General features: G+C 36.7%; 1 protein-coding gene across 3 annotated transcripts in view; it reads right to left on the bottom strand.

Moving 5' to 3' along the window:
* GLS (glutaminase) overlaps nucleotides 1-18413 on the bottom strand; it is an 83772-nt gene extending 65359 nt beyond the window's left edge. For all 3 annotated transcript variants that reach the window (XM_007420388.4, XM_088135705.1, XM_007420389.4), the window contains exons 1-3: nucleotides 17938-18413; nucleotides 505-601; nucleotides 31-152 (exon numbers count right to left, since the gene is read on the bottom strand). In XM_007420388.4, coding sequence (XP_007420450.2) covers nucleotides 31-152; nucleotides 505-601; nucleotides 17938-18296 — 578 coding nt within the window. In that variant the 5' untranslated portion in view covers nucleotides 18297-18413. The remainder of the gene's footprint in view (nucleotides 1-30; nucleotides 153-504; nucleotides 602-17937) is intronic.
* Nucleotides 18414-25081: the final 6668 nt, after the last annotated feature.

Here is a 25081-nt window from a genome sequence, read left to right on the forward strand (position 1 = left end):
AAGCTGTAACAAATCAATTAAAATATTTACTTTTTAAAGAGATCTTTATCTAGCATGACACCATCTGATGTTGTCTGAAGGGTCAATCTTAACATATCCATGCATTCTTTCAGTCTTGGATCAGATGTGCGTAAACCTGTAGATTTTAAAGCCTGTAAAATAAAGAAAGCATCACAAATATTTCTTGTGCTGAACACTAATTCAGATAACATTGGTTCTGATTCCTACCTGTCTTCTTTTCCAATAAACTGTAATAGATAGTTGACAGACATTTTTATTTTCAATGTTTTGTTTTAAAATACATATAACCACACTCCCTCAATTTGACCATGTGGGTGAAATGATAGTACAGCCTTCTTTAAAACTTAAAAACTTCTGCAACACTCAGTTTTAGTAACCTTCCCATTACCTGATTAGCAAACCTGTGTTATATACTGTTTTTCAAAAGAGATTTGGCCAATTAACTTAGTGTATAATTTATTAGAAACAAAACAAAAAACTTACTGTGATGAACTTATGAACTGGTATTTTTTCTTGTCCTTCTGCAATGGTATAAAAGAGCAAATCCTCCAAGCTAGGCAACAGACCTTGCTTTATTTTACTAAGGAGAGAACAAAGATATGGGGAAAAATCAAGTATTAGTTGGTCACACACTTAGTTGGTCATACTTTAAAAGTTCATCGATGCAATTCTTTAAAATATACTCCTATGCAAATATATTCTTAATTAAATCTTACAGTGAAATATAGTTTCATATACACACACAGTGAAACACAAATCCTAAAGTGAAACATAGGTTCTCATACACATAGAATTATCATTAATCATTATTTAAGCACTGTATTTGTTCTTCCATGAACATTTTTACTAATTCTTCCTGTCAAATTAGGACACAAGTACTGTATTGCCAACATAACAAAATTTTGCTAGATAGTTCATTTCCAATTTAATGCATGAGTTTCAATCAGTGCCTGCTTCTCAAGTAACTAGAAAGTACAACTAAATAATACACAAAGTTTTCTTCTTTGTCTGTTAATATTTCTTAAGATTTAATGGTACATATATTAATTAGCTCTGAAAAAGTACATAGACTTCAGATACATTTCCCAAGTACAGAAAACATAAGGCTAAAACTTCACGATTAAGGCTAAAAGTTAAACTAAAACAACAAATGAATTCAATCAATGAAGTTTATCACAGCCCTAAGGCCAGATACGGTCAAAATATCTAATAGCAGTCTTACATCCTTCTATACACACACACACGACAGAGAAACAGTAAATATAATAGGGTCTAAAATAATTAAGAATAAAAGTACTAAAATAAATCAAAATAAAATACTATTATAAGAAATTCCAAACCTAGGGAATGGGGTAGCATATCGTACAGATGGTAGCACAAAACTGGGCAACTTGGGTGGATATTTTTGAGTCCTTGTCCAAAAGAAGTAACATTAAATAGAAATCATATTTCCTACCTGGAAATTTCTTCAAGATTGTATATATAATATGAATTTATTTTTTAAAAAACAAAAATTGATGCAAGAGGCAATTTGTAATTTGCAATTAAAAATCAGAAAAATATAAGATTAATTTGCAAACTTTAAATTACATAGAACATGTAATATAGATATATATCATATACTTTTAAGAAATATGTAAGTATATAACCTCTAGTGTTCAAACATTAAGGTTTAGTTCAACTTTTAAAAATACTTTTTAAATAACTTTATAGCTCATCATTGACATCTGTTGCAGTTAAATAAACCAGATTAGCCCAGTATTTAGCTATGGCACTGAACTAGCTGATTCAGAGAGCATGGCAAACATTCAATTTACTTATAGAAAATACCTCAAATGGACTATTCTTGAGTAAAGCTTATCAGTTTAAATTGCAGTATAAGCTTTTTCTCCCCCTATTTCACAGCTCAATAATGTTATGTAATATTTGTTTAGCCTAACAGCAGTGTTTTAGCATCATTAAATACTTAGAAAAATACATATTCAGCATAAGCCAAAAAGAACTAAGACAGAAAGTGGACATGATATTGTAACCATTATCTTTACTATGTGGAAGTCAGTGTTTATTCACTGCAAAGTCTGTACTGAAAAAATAGAGAGAGAAGTTAATTTGAAGCCATAAGGCATGACAAGTTACTTTGGTACAACAAAGATAATACTGGCCTTCAAACATCCATTACATGGCCATAAAGTGAATTTTAAAGCAGTTCTGAATCTCAGTTCTTAATTTACAGGATGAGATTTGTGACCTTACACTCTGTACTAGAACCAAGTTCCAAAATAGCAAATTTGACTTATATTAAGAAATATAATTGTTTAAACATTTTTTCTAAAAGTTGAGAGCATCTGAACTATGGCATTAGCTAGGGAAAGAAGTAACAAGTTTGTGCCCTATGACAAAGCTTGCAATAGAAGACTGATTAAGCTAATATTGAGATAGCAAGATCTGTTAGCAAGCTGTCGATGTTAGCCAAACAGCAAAGACTATAACATTCAGGAACTAGAGAGTCCTGTATTTTGAAAACAATAGGCACACTGAGTGGTTTTAGACAATTGCATTGGCTCATAAGCACATTTGGGGTTCTAAGGAAGTATCTGGCTACTTCTCAAAATGCTACATAGGATAGTAACCCAGTTAATGTTTTAATAAAATACATATCAAAACAAATCTTTATTATGGTCACAGACCACCATATATACATTGTAATTAATTTAATTAAATGTGTTTTCTCAATTCATACCCCTCTAACCTACCTATCCGCTCCAGTTCCATTAATGGCAGCAAAAATTTAGCAACTTTAACTTCCCTTTCTCTCTGAGTCTTTCTCCATTCCACGTTACTCTTACCCACATTTCCATGACACTTCTGCACTCCCTCTAGGCAAACATGAAATGAAAGAGCACTCATTCTCTCTTTTCCTCTTGTCAATATATGGGAGACAAAGATAGGAAATAGAGTAGCAAACCTGGGTGCAGAGGAACATAAATGTTCCTTTTTATCTTTTTTACTTTTCTTACTGCTATAGCAGCTGCTCACTTCCTGTTGTCTACTGGACATCAAAGGTAAGAAAGTAAAAACCAAATGGAGTATTAGAAAAAGAACGTTGTAGTGGATGCATATAAAAGCACATATCCATAGATGGGTGATAGTTGCATTATGATAATGAAAGAACCACAATGAGTTTTAGAAAAATTATGCAAGGTTCTGAATGTACGCAATTTAGAAGGAAAAAATATGTTGTTACATGACATAAATGAATAGGTTTGAATGAGACAAGAGGATGAAATGAAAGCACAACTGAGCCATTTGGAAACTCCAAAATGAATGAGAATAGTTGATGTCTGGTGAGTATCTACTTGGAAAAAAGTATGCTTATTTTAAATATATGGCTAAGCATAAGTCTGCACATATATATGGCAACAGACTGAACAAATTTAAAACCATGACTGATTTGATTGTTCATGATGAAAGACTGAAAGAATTAATGAAGGATACAAGGATGGTAGTAAGTTTTGAATGTGGTATAGATAATTATTTAGGAATGTCCAAAGTGGATCTTAGAGAAAAAAATGGAATCCAAGAAAAGGAAAAACACACACAAAAAGCAAGAGAAATAGTAGAATGATTACAGGAACGGAAAGGGCAAATCCGCACAGAAAAGTATTGGAAGATAAGTTCATCTTCCAACAGAACAAGTGGAAAGAGGATGTAATGAGGATATGAAAACATCTTGGAACAGTATAAAAGTAATTAAATGAAGAGTGTCACTTAAGTGGGTGGAGTTACACTAATGAGAAGTATGAAAATGGATGCCTGGTAGAATGACAAAGTGAAAGAAACTATGGATGATAACAAAATGCATATAAAAGAATGATTATTGCAAAAAATGAGGTAAAATTTAATCATAAAACTGATAATTTGAGATGAAACTGAAGGAATACTAGGATTACTGTAGAGATTTTTATCAGAATTACAATGATTTGTCAAAGTGTGCAATTGAAACAAATGCTATAAATGCCAATATTTAAGAAAAAGAAGTCATGTATGCTGTGAGAATATGGGCTACAGGTATAGATGGTATAGGTGAAGAAATTTAAAATATAGATGTGGTTTGCCTATGAAATAACTGCATGACCTGCTTAAACACGTGTAAAGGCTGCATCTGTGTCTGTGCCTAGAAAAAACTGGAAATTTTTGTATTGCAAAAACTACAGTAAGTATGTGTATGTGTTTGTGTGTGTGTATGTATATACAACACAGAGAGAGAGATATACATACATATCTTCACTAAGAATTGGTTTAGCTGTTAATTTTTCAAAAGGTATCCAACTGACAGGATTTCACTGCCTGGAACTCCACAGAGAAAAGCATAATAATAACAATAACAACAACAACAACAATATAAATTGTTTTAGAACTTCATCATACTTCACCACAGGCCCATAAAATTATGGCCGTATTTTGTAACTTAAAAATCTTGTAACTATAGACCAACAAGAATGTGTAAAAAGTATTTTTAAAGATGTATATTCTCTTCCCACTGTCTTTCTCAAAGAATTAAGAAGGATTAATACTAATAACATAGATGGAATTGTTCTCCAACAGCTTGATTCCCTGTCTGACAACTGAAACTATACTTGCATCTGTCAAGATGCCATAGAACCCTACACCCCCGTCACTGAATCCAACATTAAAAGAGGTAGGCCTCAGTTTCTTTCTTTCCCTCAAATAAATCAATTGTGCCTTTATTTAATTTTCTGCAACAACTCTCCCTCACAATCCTATTTTTTAAAACTCATATCTTAATCAGCTTTCCTTCTTACAGTGGCAAAATAGAGTCAAGTGAACAAAAACCCTTGGTGAGTACAGCTGAGAAATAGAGAAAGATTATACCAAACAACAATCCTGCAGGATCAGTTCAGCCTTCTGTGCTGCACAGTTGCTAATGAGATGCATCAAGAAAACTCACAAGCAGGACATGAAAACAACTGCCCACTTTCAATGATGCTCCCTAGCAACTGATATTTAAAACATGCTGCCTTTGGTTCTGAAACCAGTATACAGCCATTAGAATTAGTACCGTAGCTTGCGATAGCTTTATTTGCCATGAACTTGTCTAATAGTCCTCCAAAAGGTACTGTAATTGGTAGCCACCACACATCTAAGAGCAGGAAATTTTTTTCATCAGTCCTCAGGTGTTTCCAAATGTACCTCTAATGGATGTTCAAAATTTAATACCATATGAGAAAGATTGGTTGGAGGAGGGGAGGAAGATATGGAACTGTCTTACTTTCTCCTAAATTAATCAATTTATCAAAACAAATCTGCACTTGGAATACAACAACAGAACCTTATTGACTGAAGTATTTGAAAAGAATGTATTCTCAAGATGGAATGGGGGCTGGGACTGCAGTTTATATATATTAAAAGGAGCTTTACACATGCAGAGTAAGGGAAACTAAGTACTAGAACTATGCATGCTTAAAATGATTAGGAAGAAGTGCTTATTTGGTCAATTTCTTTATAAATTTTTATTCAGTCAATTTCTAAGGCCACTCATTCTCCACATTCTCCAACAACTTTGGTCGGCTTTTTGGCGACTGCCTGGAAAGTCCCCGCAGTTTTCTTGGCAAGTTTTTGGAAATAGTTTGCCATTACCTCTTTCCTAGGGCTGAGAAGGCATGACTGGCCCAAAGTTGCTCAGCTGGCTTTGTGCCTAATGTTTCTAGCCTGGTGCCTTAACCACTACACCAAACTGGCTCTCTCTTGGTTGGCTTACGGAGGTTTTAAAAAAAAAAGAGCAAAGGAATAAAACAGATTTAACAATAAAAGCATTGCAGCAAGGAAGCAAAACAACCTCCGCTACATCACAATTTTATCACAATTAGCAAGTTTATAATTCCTCTTTAACCCAATGGCTATGGCAGGTCTTAACAGAGGCCATACAGGCCTCAGGGGAGATACTGTTCTAAAGGGCAGGTTAAGGGTTCCATAACAGGGCAGTGCTTTATTGGCAGGGCCTCACACAGGCCAACCTTTTCCAATTTAAGACAGAGGCTGCTATTCATTAATGCAGCCAGTCTTTTTTTTTTTTAATTCTGTAACAGCCTGAAAAAAAGGTCCAAGTCAACTTGTTAAAGAAGCTACATTTTAAGTTTCACACAGAATCTGCAAAAAACAGACTGATTTAATGATCGATAGAGAGGTGTTGTGCTCATGTGAGGTCCACAACAAACTTGTCTATCATTTTCAAAGCATACACAGCTCTACTATATACTATATTCTGAGATTAGTAACTACTGTAGATGTGCTGTATTCCTACCGAGGGAAGAAGGAAAAAAGGAAGAACCCTGAATCATATTTAGAACTAGAGAATATATTCTTTTTCAAGTAATCTACTTCATCTTCCTTTTCTTGAGTTAATTTAGCATTTTAAATGCAATTTCCCTTCCTGATCTCACTTCAGACTGTAAGCAAGTAAGTTTGCTGGAAGTGGTATTATATCTAAACTTTAGAATAATTTGCATGGCAATATTTTATCTATTTTATCTATGTACAATTTCATGCAAAAGATTTGCAGTAAACATGCTAAATAAACATCTAGCAAACTGCTACATTACAAAACTTATGCTACAGATTTCTAATTCTAATGTTAATATGAATCCAGGCTCACTTTGAAACTTGCTACAGTGACACTGCGATTTAACACAACATTTGGGAGAAAGGGACAGCTGTTGAAGCCATATGTCCATTAAATCTATAGGTGGAAAAATATATGAGGCAGGTAAGAAAGAAGATATTTTTTTCATTCTAACTTGAGTCAAAATAAATGAATGGAAGGAAACAGGCTTTTGTTTTTGGAAAGTGGCATGGAGTTAGCAGAGCACAGGAACTAAGGAGACACAAAGGGACAATTCAGGATCTCTTCTCTCTCATCTCTGTCTTCAGGAGGAAGAAGGTGAATAGTACTGCAGGGTTACACAGAAGCAAAAACACCAATGCATGGACAGAACCAACAATTATCTGGACAGACTCTGAATAATGGACTTGCTCCTTATTTTGAGGGTGACATCCAAAAGCAAATTTGATCTATTACATATGAAATCCATTAAATTGGGTCCTTGTATACACAAGAGCCTCATAAATCAAAATGGAAGGTATGCAAAAACAAAACAGGATCTCTTCTAGAGAACTTGTGAATGAGATTTCCACAAACCTCAGCAGAGATTATTCATACTTATATCCTGCCACTGGGGAACATAACAGAAGCAACAGTAAAGGATATAATGTAGGCACAACTATTACATCTGCATCCACATGGAAAAGGAAACTGGGGAGCTGACAGATGGTGGAAAGTTTCTACTATTAAATTCTGCTGAAATTTTTCCATTTCTAAAAGAGTACTTTTTAAAAAATTTAGTAACATAATATATGGATTCAATATTGGTCAAACTGGAAAATTTCAAAAATTGTTTTTTTTTCAAAGTAACCAGAAATTTCTATACATCTAAAACATGAGTCTTTAGGAATGCATTTAAAATGCAAATAAGGTGCATTCAGTGGAGTCATTTTTTTAAAATAGTTGCAAGTCAATCCAGTAAAATTAACTCCAATTTAACATTAGAAAATATTATTTTGTATTATTTTCTTAATAAAGCATTTCAGTATAGCCATTAAAACCCCTTAGAGATAAGTAGACAACATGTACAATAATCAGAATGTATTTTTAAACATCAGATCTTAATGAATTTAGAGTGCTAGAAATATTTAATACAGAAATATTTTTGTAAACATATGATTATTTCATTTGAATAACATTCAGAATGCAAATTAACCATTGTGAGTCAGAATTATGATAGTGTTGCTTCTGTTTCAATAAACAAAAATATGTGAAAGTAATGGAGCTGCTAGCCCCCAGACATTCAGAAGAATATAGAGCCAGGGCAGCTAGGATAAAGCAACATTATACCAATGCAGCCCAGGTACCATCTCAAATAAAGTAGCATATATAATAGCCAAGAGAAATACAATCCCATAATTTACAGTATTTTGTCTTTAGCAAGATTTTGACTTAGGTCCACATAAAATTATCAGTTATAAGAAATGTGTAGCAAAGAAACCTTATGAGAAAGTTATACAGTTCAAAGTACTACACGCATAAGGCAGTGATAAAATGCATCAATATAACATTAAGAGAGCTTTTCAGCAGCATTCTTCCAGGATTAATGCTAGGTTGTATGCTACTGAATTGATACTACACAAAAAGATTATTTTTTAAAAAATGTTATTTTCTCTGGAGAATATACCCTATAGAGAGAGCATAATGAATTCAACTAGGTGAAAAGTATTACCAGGAAAAACACAATAATAATATGAGAGAACAGCAAGAAAGATTTAAAGATGAAGGTATTCTAACAGGATATCAAGTCCATTACGAAACAAAGTTAAGCTGAATACTAAGAAGCATAACCTAATTAGATATATAACAATGAAATATTCTACCTTGAGGTATCAGAACTCCAGTGTTCAAGATATTTGGGCAACATCAAGTACTAAAGAAACTAACTGATGGTATGGCCAAATTCATATGTAATATCCTTGAGAAATCCCAGAGAAATGGTGAGTGCCATTAACTGACTGAAGGAGAACAAATGTTTCTATCTTCAAAAATAGGGGAAAGAAAAATACAGCAAGCTACTGATGAGTCAACTTGCCATCTACACAGTATTTGGGAAGATTCTAGAGCAGATCATAATCAATTAAAACATATAAATAAATAAAAGGATTCAGCATCAAGAACAAATCAAGACTAATCTTATTTGATTGGCTAGTTTCCTTAAAAGATATGGGAATACTCTACTGTAGAAAGAGTGAGAGCCAGTTTCGTCTAGTGGTTACGGCACCAGGCTAGAAAGCAGGAGATGGTAAGTTCTAGTCCTGCCTTAGGCATAAAAGCCGGCTGGGTGACTTTGGGCCAGTCACTCTGTCTCAGCCCAACTCACCTCACAGGGTTGTTGTTGTGGGGAAAATAGGAGCAGGAGGAAGGAGTATTAGGTATGTTCATCACCTTGAGCAATTTATAAAAATAATAAAGGTGGGATTTTAAAAAATCTAATATATCTTAACTTCAGCAAAAATGCTGATTAGCAAACCAGGTAAATGTCAGCTTGACAGAATGATAATTCAATAGACATGTAGCTGGCTCAAAAATCATACTCAAAAAATGCTTATCAATAGTTCCCCTTCACATTGGGGAGCAGTATCAACACTCCTTAATTTTTTTCCTACTGCCTTTGATGAAGAGGTAGAGGGAATGCTTATAAAATTTGCCATATAGCCCAAAATTGGACGGGAAATTGAATGTACTAGAGAGCAGAAACAAAATTCAAAATGATCTTGACAGGTTAGAGAAATGGGCTAAAAGTAAAAGAATTAAATTTAATGAACACAAATCCTAAATTTTTCATTCAGTAAAAAAATCAAATGCACAGGTATAGGATGGAAAATATGGGATAGTCATGGCACTTGTGAAAAGTACAGTATTCAAATTAATATTTGATTGCAAACTGAATATAACTCAGCAGTATGATGTGATTGTAAAAAGGCAAATGCTAGTTTAGACTCCATCTACAAAAATACATATTACAAAACACAGAGAATTAATAATTACTTTATTCCGCTTTGATCAGTCCCCAACTTGAACACTGTGTTGAGTTCTGGGCACTACACTTTAAGAAGGATTTAGAAGAAGATGATTAGGGGCCTAGAAACAAAGTCCTATGAAGATGGATTAAGGAAGCTGGGAATATTTAGCCTTGACAAAAGACAACTGGGGTTGGGGGTAGAAGGTCAAAACCTATTGTCTCTTTCTGTGGAACATAGAAAAAAATATTTAAGGTACAGGAAGACAGATTGGGATTGAATGTGGGAAAAAAAACCCCAAACCCTAACAACAAGAGAACTTTGACAATAGAACCAATTACCCAGAGACATAGTGGACTTCCAGCTTTCATAACTACTTAGGTAGTTGTTTTCTTTACCCCACTGTGATCCTATTAATGGAATTGCTCATATAGATAGCTGAATGGTAAATTATTTATGTTCAAACACTTTCAGATTGCTTTAAATAACTTTGATATAACATTTTAGCAATATGCCTCATAAAATGAAGAAGACAGCTCCCCCTAAATCATCTCAAGGCAAAAGATTCACTCCAGATAATGGAGATGGAAAAAAGCTGGATAATCCCAGACAGAGAGGAAGAGGTAATGACTCCTTCTCCAAGTTCCAATGGATCAGACAGAACTGTATTAGCTTTAATGAACTGTTTTCCCAGTAAGAATGGAAAACTAGCATTGAATTAATATTGAAACTACAGTCCATTTCTAAATAAATAGTAAATTTTAAATTTTAAAAACTGGCATATCTGGGATCCATGGTAACCTTAAAATCACGAAAGCTCAAGCTCTTACATTTGATAGAGATCTGAAAGTACTGAAGAGAATCCTTGTTATTTCTCATGAAATCAGAATTAAACCTTAGAAGATAAATTCATTTTACCCTACAAACTGAACTACTTAAAGTACATGGGCAATTCATCAGAAACAATTTAAAAATAATTAACCTACCTTCAAGATGCTATGTGGCAGAAGGCTTTGTCAAACTATATGGAATAATGCATTCAGGAAATCTTCTCACTGCCAATTGATTTTAAACTTGAGACAATGAATACTTACAGATTAAAAGCAAAAGGCAATCCTCACAGGGATATATTTGTGTGTGTGTGTGTGTGTGCATGAGTGTGTATGTTAAATTTTTGATAATCTTTTACAACTTTTAAGACAAGCTATCAAATTGAAATACTATAGATTCAAAATCATGATTTATCCAGATCTTCCTTTTTCTTTAATACTCAGTCCTACTATAAGGGGCATTTCTATTCTATTTATTTCTTTCCAGGGTTGGAAGGGGGAAAGTGGGGGGGGGCAGTAACCCAAGCTAAATTGGACATTCAAAACTGAGTTATGCTTTTCTTTTGACCTTAGCACAATTGGGTGGGTACTTTCCTTCTTTCAGTTTAGATCTATATTCAACATTTAAATGTGTTCTCTTTGTGTACTTGCTATTTAGTAAGCTTATTACAGTGCAAGATGTCCCTAATCCTGGGAAACTAGCCTTGAAAAATATTTTGTCTACAAGGAGGCATGGTACTTATAGTTGTCAGATAGTTTGTAAATTGACTCAAATTTTTAAAAAGAGACAAATTTGCAACAAGTTGTAAAAATTACAGTTGGATATCGTGTTGCAAGAAACACATATTCTACCCTAACAAACAACTCTTTCTGTGGCCTAGAAGGTGGACTGGAGAATGATACTCAATATTATGTCTGACAGCAATCTTAAAAATTGATATGGATTTCCAGTTGAATAGTACAGAATTTTCATAAACTTTCTAGGACTTTGTTACAGGAAAACAATCAATCATTTTCTCTTCATATTTCCGTATCATTTTATGAGGCTTATATTACAACCATTTAAAAAATACGGCTTTCCATCATCTTTTGTTCACTGGATTTCAACTTCTTATCTTCACTCAGTAGATTTCTCTCTCAGTCTATCAAGTTATATTGGGGCATGTGCCTCCTTTAATTTTCTTCTATTCGTGAGTCTCAAGATATTAAGGGTGAGGTGACACTCAGCGGTGAACATAAATTGCTCTTATTTGCTGATGGTATTACGGCTATTCTGGATATTCTTCAATGCTATTATCAAAGCTTATTTATGTTATACAGCAATATGGTTTATGCTCTGATTATACCATTAACTGGGGAAAAAAAATCTAATTTGCTATCTCTGGGACACACTATATCTGCAGACTACTGCAAGAGATTAGGATTTACAATTTTTGTAGTGACTTTATAAACTATTTGGGTTTATATCTTTCTCAAAATATATCTTAATAGTTTGAATTAAACATGTTTAAATGTATAGATGCAATTTCAGTAGACATAACTTGATGGTTAATACTTCCATTAAGCCTCTGGAGCAAGATTAAAGTTATTAAAATGAGTATCATATTGAGATTAATGTTTATTTTAAGAAGTATTCCCTCTTAGATATTTTAGACAGATACAGTGGTGCTTAGAAGTTTGTGAACCCTTTTGAATGTTCAATATTTCTGCATAAATATGACTAAAATGTTATCTCCTTTCCACACAAGTCCTAAATCTAGATAAAGGTAACTCAATTCAATAACATGAGTAAAAAACATTATACTTGTTCATTTATTTATTGAGGAAAATGATCCAAAGCTACATATTTGTGGGTGATAAAAATATGTGAACCTTTGTTAGTGTGCCCCCCTTGGGCAGCAATAACTGCAACTAAACATTTCTGATAACTGTTGATCAGGCCTGCACATCAGCTTGGAGGAATTTTAGCCCATTCCTCCGTACAGAACTGCTTCAACTCAGGGATGTTGACAGGCTTCCTCGCACGAACTGCCCGCTTCAGGTTCTTCCACATTTCTACAGGATGAAGGTCAGGAGTTTGACTTTGCCATCCCAAAACATCAACTTTCTTCTTAACCATTAACTATTCTTTGGTTGTATGACTTGTGTGTTTTGGGTTGTTGTCTTGCTGCATGAACCATTTTCTCTCGAGTGTCAGTTCACAGCCAGATAGCCTGACATTTTCCTGTAGAATTTGCTGGTACAATTCAGAATTCATAGTTCCATCGATGATGGCAAGCCATCCTGGTTCAGAGGCAGCAAAGAGATCCCAAACCATGATACTGCCACCACCATGCTTCACAGATGGGATAAAGTTCTTATGCTGGAATGCAGTGTTTGCCTTTTGCCAAACATAACATTTTTCATTCAAGCCAAAACATTCTATTTTGGTCTCATCCATCCACAAAACATTCCTCCTTCTGGCTTATTCACGTGGTCTTTCGCAAACTGTAAATGGGCAGCAATGTTCTTTTTTGGAGAGTAATGGCTTTCTCCTTGCAACCATGCTGTGTACAACATTGTTGTTCAGTGTTCTCCTGATGGTGGTCTCATGAACACTGACATTCACCAATGCTAGAGAGATCTTTAGTTCCTTAGATGTTACCCTGGGCATCTTTGAGACCTCCCAGAGTATTACACACCTTGCTCTTGGTGTGATCTTGGTTGGTCGACAACCCCTGGGGAGGGTAACAATGGTGTTGAATTGCCTTCATTTGTACACAATCTGCCTGACATTGGACTGGTGGAGTCTAAACTCTTTGGAAATAATTTTGTAACCTTTTCCAGCCTGGTGAGCATCAACAATTGTTTTTTGGAGGTCCTCAGAAATCTTCTTTGTTCAAGCCATGACACACTTCCACACAGCTGTGTTGTGAAAATCAGACTTTGATAGTGAATACCTAGAATTCTGTTCTTTAAATAAGGCAAGACCTCCCAAACTCACGCTTGATTATCATCCCATTGATTGAAACAACTGACTCTAATTTCCCCTTCAAATGAACTGGTAATCCTAGAGGTTAAAATACTTTTGCCACACACAAATATGTAGCTTTGAATCATTTTCCTCAATAAATAAATGAACGGGTTTATTGTTTTGGACTCATTTGTTGAACTGGGTTCTCTTAAATTGGGTGCACAAACTTTCAAGCAATTCTAAGCTAATGCAAAAATGTTATGGCAGGCTAAAGTCCACTGAATATCCTTGGCCAACCTGAGGTTGCCTTATGATGAGGATGTCTTTAACTTACCAAATTTTCAACTATATCATTGGGCTTTTATTTTAACATCCATATTCTTTTGGAATAAGACCTTTCATAAATATTCCCCTTTTGAGTCTACCTGAAGAATAAGTGTAAAACATCTCTGAAATTTTAGGTCCAAGTATATCAAACAAGTATCTTCGTTTCCAGCCCTGAAAACTGCCAAACATCTCTGGTCATTAACTGGTTAGTATTTAAAAATTGATCCCAAATCACATGAGAAACTGACATTGTGGAATAACCCAAATCTGAAAATACAGGGAAAATATTTGATTGGAATGTTTGGGCCAAACAACAGATCAGTACTCTGAATCAGTTGATTTCTAATGGGTTCTTTTAAAGGCTCTGGGAGATTGTGTGTTGAATATAATTTACTTACAACATTTGCTGAGCAATATATACAACTGAAACATATTAAATAGAATGTCCTGGATGCTTTAGCAGCAGCAAGGTGCTAGCAATTTTAGAATACTTAAGAGATGCAGCACGTATACAGAAACTAACAATCCAATCTTATAACGAATTAAAAAGTAAAATTAAAGGTGGTATTAGTTTTACATCTGAATTGTGGAATAAAGAACTGGAATATCCAATTTTGGAGAATAAATGGGTCCAGGGGTTAAGAAACTTTGATTTAAATTATTTAAAAATGAAATTAATTCATCAGAAAATATTTTTTATTAGCGCCTTCAAAAATATTTTAGAAAGGTTGGACATTAGATTTGTGCTGGTGTTGTATGAAATTTGAACGCTCTTTAAGTCATATGACCTGGTCTTGCCCAACTATAATTTCATTTTGGTCTCAAATTATTACATATATCAGCATAATTTTGGAAAGAAATATTATAGTTAGGGACCTTAATGTGATGCTGAACTTTATTATTTCACAAAGGTTTAGTTCTATCCAGCCTGGGGCATGGCAAAAAAGATACATTTACATAAATGAAAAGAATTTTTTCCTAATTTTAAGGAATGGATTCAGGACATGAGTCTATTATCTGTTTTTGAAAAGTCACTGAGTTCTAAAAATAAATAATTCAAGCAAAATGTTTCTATATGGTCTAATGGTAAGCTTAGGTACTGAATTAATTTTATTAATACCGATGGATATTTTTTCTCTTTGTGAATTAGCCTGCCCTCCCTCCCTATTTATTTTATCTAGGGTTTGAGTTCTAATGAGTTCTAGTTCTGCCTTAGCTAGATGACCTTGGGCCAATCACTCTCTGTCAGACCTAGGAATGAGGCAATGGCAAACCACTTCCGAAAAACCTTGCCAAGAAAAGCACACGGACTAGTCCAGGCAGTAGCCAAGAGTCAACACTTGACTTGAAGGCACCAAATAAAAAAAAGGGGGGGGGGTTCTCCACTGTATAATTACCACTTACCATTTTTTTCTGTTGGTATTGGGTTTTATTTATTTATTAATGTAACATATTTAAATGGATTTCCATCTACCAAAGTCACCCTAGGTGGCTAATAGATAACAGAACAAAATCACAATCCATAACATAAGTGGCAAATTGAGGCCCCTAAAAAAAAAATTCACTGACAGGTATACCTTTTTTTAAATATTTCTCTATTAAAACAATATAATAAAAATAGTGAGGTGGGTTTTTTTCCTTCATTGCATGTGTTCAGATAAGGCTAGACAGGCCTTTACCGTATATACTCACAAATAAGCTGAGAATTTTAGATGCCAAAATACACCCAAAAGATGCGTTTAGCTTATCCATGTATGGGCTTATCCACAAGTATATACTTTTTAAAAGTATCTGTATATCCTGTATGTACTTGTGAATAAGTCCATCTGCGGATAACCTGACCCTCAAATTTTTAACCAAAATACCATGGAAAATGGACAATCCATGGATTACCCAAAGATAAGCCAATTATGAAAATTAAAACATACAAAAATTTCAAGGGTTGGCTTATCTGCATGTATATATGGTAACTTGGTTTCCCACATGAAGCATGGAATTGGATTCAATAGCCTAAATGGCCTCTTCCAACTCTATAATTCTAAGTTTCCCTGCCATGATTTTGCAACCAATTACCAAATCAAATCAAAGGCCATCACTCCTTAAGTCTTATGATTCTCCCAAAACCAATATAGTTTTTCTGGAAATTGTAACAAGTGTTTATTTTCTCTCACTTTTTTTGTTAGTGGTGTTAGTCTCAAGCAAAATTTAACTGCAGGCAAGCCATTTTCTATCATTAATTGCACTGAAGAAATTGAGAATATAGCTTCCTCCCCCTCCTCCCCAGATGTAACATTGCTCATGGGTTGGTTTGCAAACCATTTTAAAGATGAATCCCAGAAATACCTATATGCAATTGCAATCACAGTTAAGTAGATTCATTGAAAGTAATGAAAACAATTTTATTTTTAAATTTAAAGCTGTACTGCCTAGAAAATACTGATCAATACAGAAATATTTATGTTACCAATTGTCAGTGGTTTAGATTGATTTTTTCCTTTTTTCCTAAGAAATTAAACCCTGCTTCATGTTTTATATGAAGGGGCCAATAATTAAAACGCACTTTCCTCTATTCAGAAACACTGACTGAAATAGAGTGCTTTCCTGGGAAGAAAAACAGAAAACTTCTGAGGCACTTTTAACAAGACTCTATTCATTTAAGGGTATTTCACTATTTATCTCTTTTGTAAATGAGACTAATAGTTAATAAATGACTGATTTAACTAGAAGATTCTTTGAAAGCTACATCCAATATTTCGGATACAATGCTTTGTAATTATATTTTCTTACTCTTCATTTTAATTATCAGATATAAATGCTGGGAGCAAGCAACCAGCAAGAAAATTCTTCTAAAAAACACTGTCAACATAGAATTTCAGGTGAATGTTGCCTGAATTCTCTCTTACTCATTGTATGGCAGGAAGTGGTTCCTCCCTCCCTCAGCCTTAGGAAAACTGCATTTTGTTATGAATAATTGGGGAGGGGGGACACACACATATTATAGGGTGGAAATAGAAGCAGAGGTACTAAAGTGAATACAACAGACCCTTCTCACTTCTCCCTTAGACCTTTCTCCAAACATCCCCTGCCCCAGTTCAGGTGATGGTTATGGAAGGGTCAGAAAATTCTTAACAGAGCTCTGAATTAGTTACACACAAAGGATTCTGAAAATACGTTAAGGGCCAACCCTTCACTCAGACTCTGCTGGAGAGATGGGAAGGCAATTTCCCATCAAATTGGAAAGCTGCATTTCCTATGCTACATATGAGATCGCTTTTATACCATTCACTACAATAATCCAAGGCACCCAACAGAAATAAGGATCTCCTTATTCCATATAACAGTATATGTACCAAAAAAGGAAATTGTGTATCATTTGATAAGCCGATGAACTTCTATATACACTTCCAATGAAATAAGTGAAACTGAAAATAGCAGAACCCTTGTAGAGGCCTGTTTCATGAATCAGCTTATGACTCTTAACTAAAAGGCATAAAATATCTAAATATGTCACATTTCAAATACATATTCTCACATAACTAATAGCAGTATTTAATTTTTAAAATAAAAGATAGCAAGGCTAAAGCATCATAGCAAGTTTCCCAAACTCTAATTTCAATGCCCAGTAACTTAAGAGTCCAAGATGCAAATAAATCAATTGGAATTGTCCTTCAACAAGAGAAAGCCCTCCAAATCCAGATGGTCCTTCCAATGGCCCAGATGGTCCTTCCAATGGTCATTTCTTCCTTGGTGATGTCCAAAACACAACTGAATCTCCTCCCTACCCCGATGCTCTGAACAGAGAGTGGAAGTGACTTTAATCTCCAGGGGGAAAAAATGGCATCAAAGGGAGGGGATGGCAAAGAAACTCCCACCCACCCCGCATGGCCATGGACGGTTGTCGTGGCAACCGCCCAGTCCCATCTTCAGTTCTGCCTTCCTAGAAATCCACCCGCACGTGGGGGGAAACCCCCAAAGCAGTGGCTGTCCCATCCTGACATTTACCGAGCAGCATCCTGTCACATGTCAAGGGAAGGAAGACGCCAACACAGGCAGGCATGCGCCCACTACCAGCCAGAAGCCCGGAGCATCCTTCCCTCTGCCTCCGCGTGGCTGGCCTTCGGTCCCGCCAACGACCCCGGCCCGCCCCTCGCTGCCGCCACTCACTTTTCCCCCAAGCCGCCTGCTTCCTTGCCTGAGCCCGAGTTGTGGCTATTCTGGCCGGCGGCCGAGGCGGGCATCTCGGCGGACGTCGTGGCCGCCGGCTGCTGCGCCGGGGGGCCCTTGCCGGGCTCCTCCAGGATGCCCTCCGAGCCGGTACACAAGGAGCGGGCGGCGGCGGCGGCGGCGGCGGCGCCCCCGGGCATTAGCCGCAGGGGCAGGCGGCCACCAGCCACTCCGGGCCAAGCGGGATGGAGCCACCTCAGTGCCGGGCGACGGCAACAGCTCACCCCGCCGCCGCCGCCGCCCGTCTGGCTGAGCCACAGCAGGTCCCTCAGCAGCGCGGGGCTGCGGAGCCGCATCATGGTAGCCCTTCGGCCTCCCCGCGCTCGCTCGCCTTTCCCGGCGGTCTCGCAGCTCGGACGGGGAAGAGGGGAAGTGCCTCCGCCGCCACCAGTCGACCGCGCTTTGCTCTCACACCCCACGGGCTCCGCCTCAGGACCCACCCCATTGGGCGGTGGCTGCCGTAACCGCCGGGCGCTTTCCAAGGCGATTGGCCATCCGGCACGTCCATTTAGAGTATCCCTTTCTCTCCCCGCCCTTCCCAGAGACTGGAAGATGTGGCGCACTTGGAGCCTGGCCTGCTGAGCGGGCGAGCGCGCGAGGGAGCGAAAGGGAGGGGGAGGCGGGGAGCGGAGGAAAAGGACGCGTCCAGCCAATTTGGGGCTGCTCTTTGCTCCTGCTGATTCTTTCAGCGGGATGTATTGCAGGGAACCACTGCTGTAATATCACACTCTGAAGAGGAGGCAATGAATACATGATAAAGTTACATGCAATCTAAAGCCAGGAATACCATACATGATAAAGCTCATCGTTTTACTGGGGATAGGAAAAAGGGGGAAAAATATTTCACAAGGAAATAGTTCAGAAGATGAGAAGGGCCAGCAAGGTTTTCAGGGTCAGGGGGAAAATACCTGACCCCTGCTGTGCCTGATGCTGTGCATTCCATTCCCCACTTGACTGCCCTGATAGGTAACCCTGCCTATTTATTGCTGTGAAAGTTTGGAAAATCTTGTGGCGCCTCCAAGACTTACATTTATTACGGCATCAGCTTTTCTACAATCCACGAAAGCTGATTCCCTAATAAATTAGTCATTAGGAGGCCACCCGAGACTGTCCCTGCAGACCGCCTTCCATAATCTTAATTTTCGGCTGCAGGTAAAAGATCTCTGTGCATGCTGTCGGTCATAAAAGTGAGCTGACTGGGGGCAATGGAATTGTACTGCAAAACGTCTGGAGGACATCAGCTTGGGGAAAGAGTGTGGCAGAGCGGGGTGATAAGTCCAAGTTATGAGTACCAGAAGGCCTACACAAGAAGACTCCCACCCACTTGGCAGAAAGAAATTTTCCAAGGAGGTCAGTCAGCCTAGCAGGAGGACTGCAGGCAGACAGACCCACTGGACAACACTTACTGGTAGAATCCAACTGCAGAGTCAAATTACTTTTACAACCCCTGCTTATTTTAATTTCTCCTGATTATAGTCTTTCATAAAGTCAGCGATAAGAGCAAAATTGGGGCATGTTACTCAATATTGCTCAATAGTGTAATACAGTATTACATATTACAGGATACCAAGTGGAAGAAGCTAATACTTAGAACCCTTTATTTGCTCTCTTTTTAGCTAAAATCCCCCCCCCCCCACCGCTTTAATGATGAGATTTTGGCTGGAATGGAAATAGAGGTAGAAAATCCTTTAGAAGCAGAATAGAAATGTTAGATTTCATCCATTTTTTAAAAAAATACAATTCTGGGGCAAAGTTTATTAAAATTTGCAGGCATAAGGTGTATTAAATATTCCACTTTATAAATGGAGAAGAAGATTCTTGGCAAAAAGGTTGAGACACACTGAAACTAAACATGACCACAATCACATGATGGTTTATCACCTGGTGGAGAGAGTCAGGGAGATGACCTTGAGGGATATAGACAAGAACCATTATATAAGCAAAGAGGGCTGAAACATTCCTTAAGTTAGTATTCAGAAGAGATTCAGGGAGGCATCTTCTTGATTCACCAGGAAGAGGGAGGGAAGATAAAACACAAGCAGATTTGCAATACAGGTAGTCCCCGGGTTAAGAACGCTGACCCGTAGTTAAGAACGGAGCCTATTGTAGCAAAATTCAAGTTAAATACACAATGATTCGGGTTAAATACACAACGGTTTGAGTTCATTTTACAATATTACTTATACAGTATTACACAATGCATACTGTTCCAGCTTACATACAAATTCAACTTAAGGACGGACCTTGGGAACGGAACTCGTTCTTGAACTTTGGACTACTTGTACTGTATTCTGTTATTATAGACTATCTCAATAAAGTATGGTTTGAGTCTTCCTGCAGAGTTGATTTTCTGGTTTGGTCTACCTAGGGGGGTTGACATCTTTTAAGACATCTTGATGTCAGAAACAGTTAATGTTTTTCTGCAGGTGTTAATCTGAGCACATATTACATATGTAGCACTTTCTATTTCTGATTTAAAATGTGTTATAGAAAGAACAGCTGTAATGTCACGCTACAATTACCATGGTTACAGTTTTACTTCTAAAGCATGCCAAATGTGCTGCCACCTTCTGGGGAAAAGGAGAAACTGTATTGATATATTGTACGATATTAAAATAAAACTGTAGAATCATAGTCATTGACAACGATCGTTACTGATAACATGCAGTAATGAAATCTCTTCCCTAGCTCAATAAAACAAAAACAGTGGTAGTGATTATTTATGATATAATACACAACAATAATTATGATATGCAACTGAGGCGCCTAGACAGTGTTGGCTGACCTTAGAAGCTAAACAGAGTCAGGACTTGGATAAGGGTCATTGAGAAATTCCAGGACTGTTTACTAGACTAAGAAATCGATCAAATAAATATCCAGTGCTTGACATCAACCTGAGTTTATTGAAAAGCTCTCTAAGCAGTCAACTAAGTTGAAAAGAGGGAGCATCATTTTAAAGACCAACAATTATAAGGCTTAATTTAATGGAAGTTGCTAGTTGATCTTCAAATTCAAATACTCAGGTCTTACCATTTTCCCTGTTGAACTCAATGATGTATAATTCTGAATGAATTGGCTCTATCAGTTAAACCCTTTTACAAAATCCAAAGCTGCCTACCAGGGAAGCCAGGGAGATACTGGTATTTCTATAGACTGGACCAAATATAAAATCTGAGTGTATCATACACTAATTGCCATTGATTTATTTATTTAAATAATTTCTATGGCCACCCATCTCACAAAAGTGACTCTGGGTGGCATACAAAGATTAAAAACCCAACAACTAAAAATTCATAGTCCATCAGCAGATTGCAAACAGGTCCATATTGTAAAAGAGTGTATGATGCAATGAAGGCATTTCCTTAATCAGGAAAAAGTTGAGAATGGAATGTGGAAATTAGACTGCAAAATTCAGATAAATCATTATTCCTTTTGAATTGCTTCAGTGTGAGGTGATACCTAGTAATCTTTTTGCATGAAAACTTTTTATTTTTGAATATTTCTTTTTCAAATCCTCACACCAATCATCTTTTGTAAATGATTTATCAGCATTACCTCCCGCACACCCCTACACATACATACAAATATTATTGTATGTATTATTTGTGGTTTTGGAATAGGCTTTTTCCCCCCTAGATAGGCTTGGCCTTTTAATACAGCAATAAGAACATGAAAGGAAATGTATTGACCATGTAGAACTCCAGGCCAGTAAATTGCTTCTTGCCTGTTATAAAGCAGGCAGCCCTGTTAGGAAAAATATAATCTCCAGTTAATTAAGGTTAGCAGAATGTTATTGAGGAATATTCCATATATAAAATATTATAAAACATGTGAAATAAATGGTGCTCTTTAGCACAGATTACTGTCTGTTAAGAGGAAGCTATGTGCACTTTACACTTGCATTGACTCACAGCATTGGCAGACCACATAGTCATGGCAGAATAAGCACATGTTCCAGTTCCTTGAGCATAGTTTACATTGGCTTTGTGCACCTACGGCAATTTCAGCTTTAATGCAGATATAATGTACTACTTCAGATAGGTTAATGTTTAACTTAATGTTCCCATGTATGTTTCTATTGAACTTCCTTTTTGCTAGAAAGACATTTGGGCATTTTTATGTAAATAGAAAAACTTTGAATAGTCATAATAACTACTTTATCTAGCTATCCTATACTCATATTATCCCAAGAATTAAAATGCATTGCCAATGCTCCAGGTGAATGGCCATAATCTGCAATGCATGATCAGGTCAGAAGAATAATGGGGAAAAACATTGTCCCCCCAATGCAATTAAATGGTACAAAATATCAGGGGTAAAATAGAAGCCCAGATTGCAAACTTCCTGGAACAGTGAAGCCTCTCATAGATAGGCACCTGCTGCAAAATAAGCTGCAGCCACTTCATCTTCATTCTGAGAAAATTTGGGAGAAATAGTGGCTTCCCAGGATAGGGCAAACAAACAGGGGAATCAGGCTAGGAAAAAGATTGTTGCATTACAAAGTGGTGCATGGAAAACAGCTACAAAGTACATGTTTATCTTAAAATATGGAGAACCACCATGGGCAGGAGAAGGAGGCAGTGCTCCTGATTTGTCCCCCCTTCACTGGCAACCTCAACATCTCTTCATAGATAACATGATTCTAGAGGCTGCAGCTGAACCTGGGTGTGCCAACTGGCACTTGGGCAGGAGAGAAAGAAAAGAGGATGTGGTGCCCCTAGAGTACTCAGCCATTGCTCATCTCTCAGACCTCCCTAAAGGGAAGAAGGAGAGACTGTATACGTACAGCAGATTTCCACTCTGAATAGTATGGAAGTGGCACAACTATTTCTGAGATACGATTAGTGCCCTCTGTTCTATGAGGCAAATGTATAAAATTCACAACTTTCTACCAGTCAGGCCATCTTGGACTCTATTTATTCAACATGTCATGATTCTAACTTGTGTGGATCACCTATGTGTTAATAAGACTCACAGGCTTTAATATCAATAGCACAATTTCATGTCTCCTATAAAGTATGAACTGTACATTTATCCTTCACTCTAAGCTGGACCCATTTTTTTCTCTCATCAGAAGTGTTCTCTGAATGGATTTGGAGCAAAATTGGCAAGGTGATGTAATTTTCCTTAATTCTGCCCTCCTTTTGCATGTTCAGCATCACCATACTAGCATCCATTAATATTTGAGAGAATCCCCCAACCAGCAACTTAGCAGCCTACCATGGAAAGAGGAATTGGTTAATTCTGCCAAAACTTCCAGTCCATTAATGGAATTCCACTGGATCAAAAGCTTCTGGAGGGTGGAAGAAGCTTTTCTAATTGCAGGGAAGACTTTCTGGATCCAATCCATAGACAGACTGACACAATCCAAGTTGCAAATTATCCTTTGTTGAGTTTCATTTTACTTTTGCCGGGCAAAGAAAACATTGTTAATCCATTAATGAAAAATACATTTGGAAGAAAGGTGGAAGAGGTCTTCTGGCATAGCCATCAATAATAAATGGACAAAAAAATATAAATCTGCTCATCAGATCTACTTGACAAATCTTCAGAAAGTTGCAGAAACTAGTAACTAACTTGAAAAGGGTATACAATTTTTTTTATTTTGCTATTTTAAGTAGTCTGCCTCACATTCAGTGTAGAACATAGCTCTCAGAACATGTGAATCCATCAGTCAAATCCATTTGATCAAGGGGGATATTGACAGTAAATGCACGGGGCATATTAATATAATATTAGAAGTTGCTTTTAGCTCTGCACAGTGAAAACTATACAGAGAGAGAGAGAGAGACTTACACACAGTTCTGGTACTAATTACAATTATCTGGCAGAATTATTCCAATTCTTCTGGGAATAGTTCCTTTCAACAGATTCCTCAGAGGAAAAAGAACAGAAGCCTCAACAGTAACCATGGCAATTTTAACCTCGAAAACATATCAGAAGCAAACATTTGGAAAGGTAGTCCAGTAACCAGACTGAAATAGGATATAGGAAGGAAGGAATGAGGAGTCCTTGTACAAAAGAACAAATAAAAGTATAAAAACAGTATATATCCACAATAGAAGCCTAACGAAATTTAAACAGGAATGGCTCCCGTATATACCGCCCATCACACAGCAAGGCAAATGTAGATATTTGGAAGATGGTTTTTAGAAAAAGAGGCAGGAGACCCATTAAAAATAACAGATGAAATGATTTAAGCAGATACTAGCAATAGCCTTCAACGTTCAACTTACGTACAAATATTTAGGTTGTGCTTAGCGGTCAGGGAAACAAATGGAAGGGAAAGGGAGAATATGTTACTGAAAAGTTTTACTATAATGTTTTTGCTCGTGCATTATTAGTCACTGTTTTTTCTTTGCTTCTTTTTTGTATCTTTATTCTGGTGTAATTGTCCTTAAAATTTGTTAAAAGCTTAAGTTAGAAAAAGATTTTGAAAAAGAAGAAATAAAAGTTGTATCATCGTACATTACCTTCAGGATACCATTTGTCAGTGAAGGCAGTTCACCAGTTCAGATACAACCACGTATATAGCAAAGACAGCTGCTATTCTATTCTATTCTATTCTATTCTATTCTATTCTATTCTATTCTATTCTATTCTATGCATGCTTATTACTGAGAAGTGAGCCTCATGGAATACAAATAAGCCTGATTGCCTCCATAGCCAACCTGGTGTCTCCAGGTACCTTGATGTCCAAGGGGCTGTTGGGAGGTATGTGCAGAACAGAAAAGTATTCCGAAATGGTAAAGAGCCTAGTAGGAGGTTGGCTGGGGTGGTGGGGAGCAACTACACCAATTTACCTTCAAGTAAATAGATACTGGGTCACTGATTATGCCTACTAGAGCACAACATGATCTTTAAATCCCATGTGTCCACCAGCCCCCAGATGTTGGGATGCCCAATTTATGGCATAATTCTGATTAAGTAGGAATAGGACTGCAGTGCAAGAAATCTGCATACGCATAAAAATGGACTTTCTGGATATTGTAGAGACTATTCTGAACGATCGGTTTATAATTTAGTTTAGTAGACTTAAGTTAATTCCTCACAACACAAGAGCAAGGGTTTTTTTTAGAAATCA

This window comes from Python bivittatus, unplaced genomic scaffold (genome assembly GCF_059951505.1).
Source record: "Python bivittatus isolate LINGU-HERP-01145 unplaced genomic scaffold, Pbiv_v1 ctg000200_np1212, whole genome shotgun sequence".
NCBI lineage: Eukaryota > Metazoa > Chordata > Lepidosauria > Squamata > Pythonidae > Python > Python bivittatus.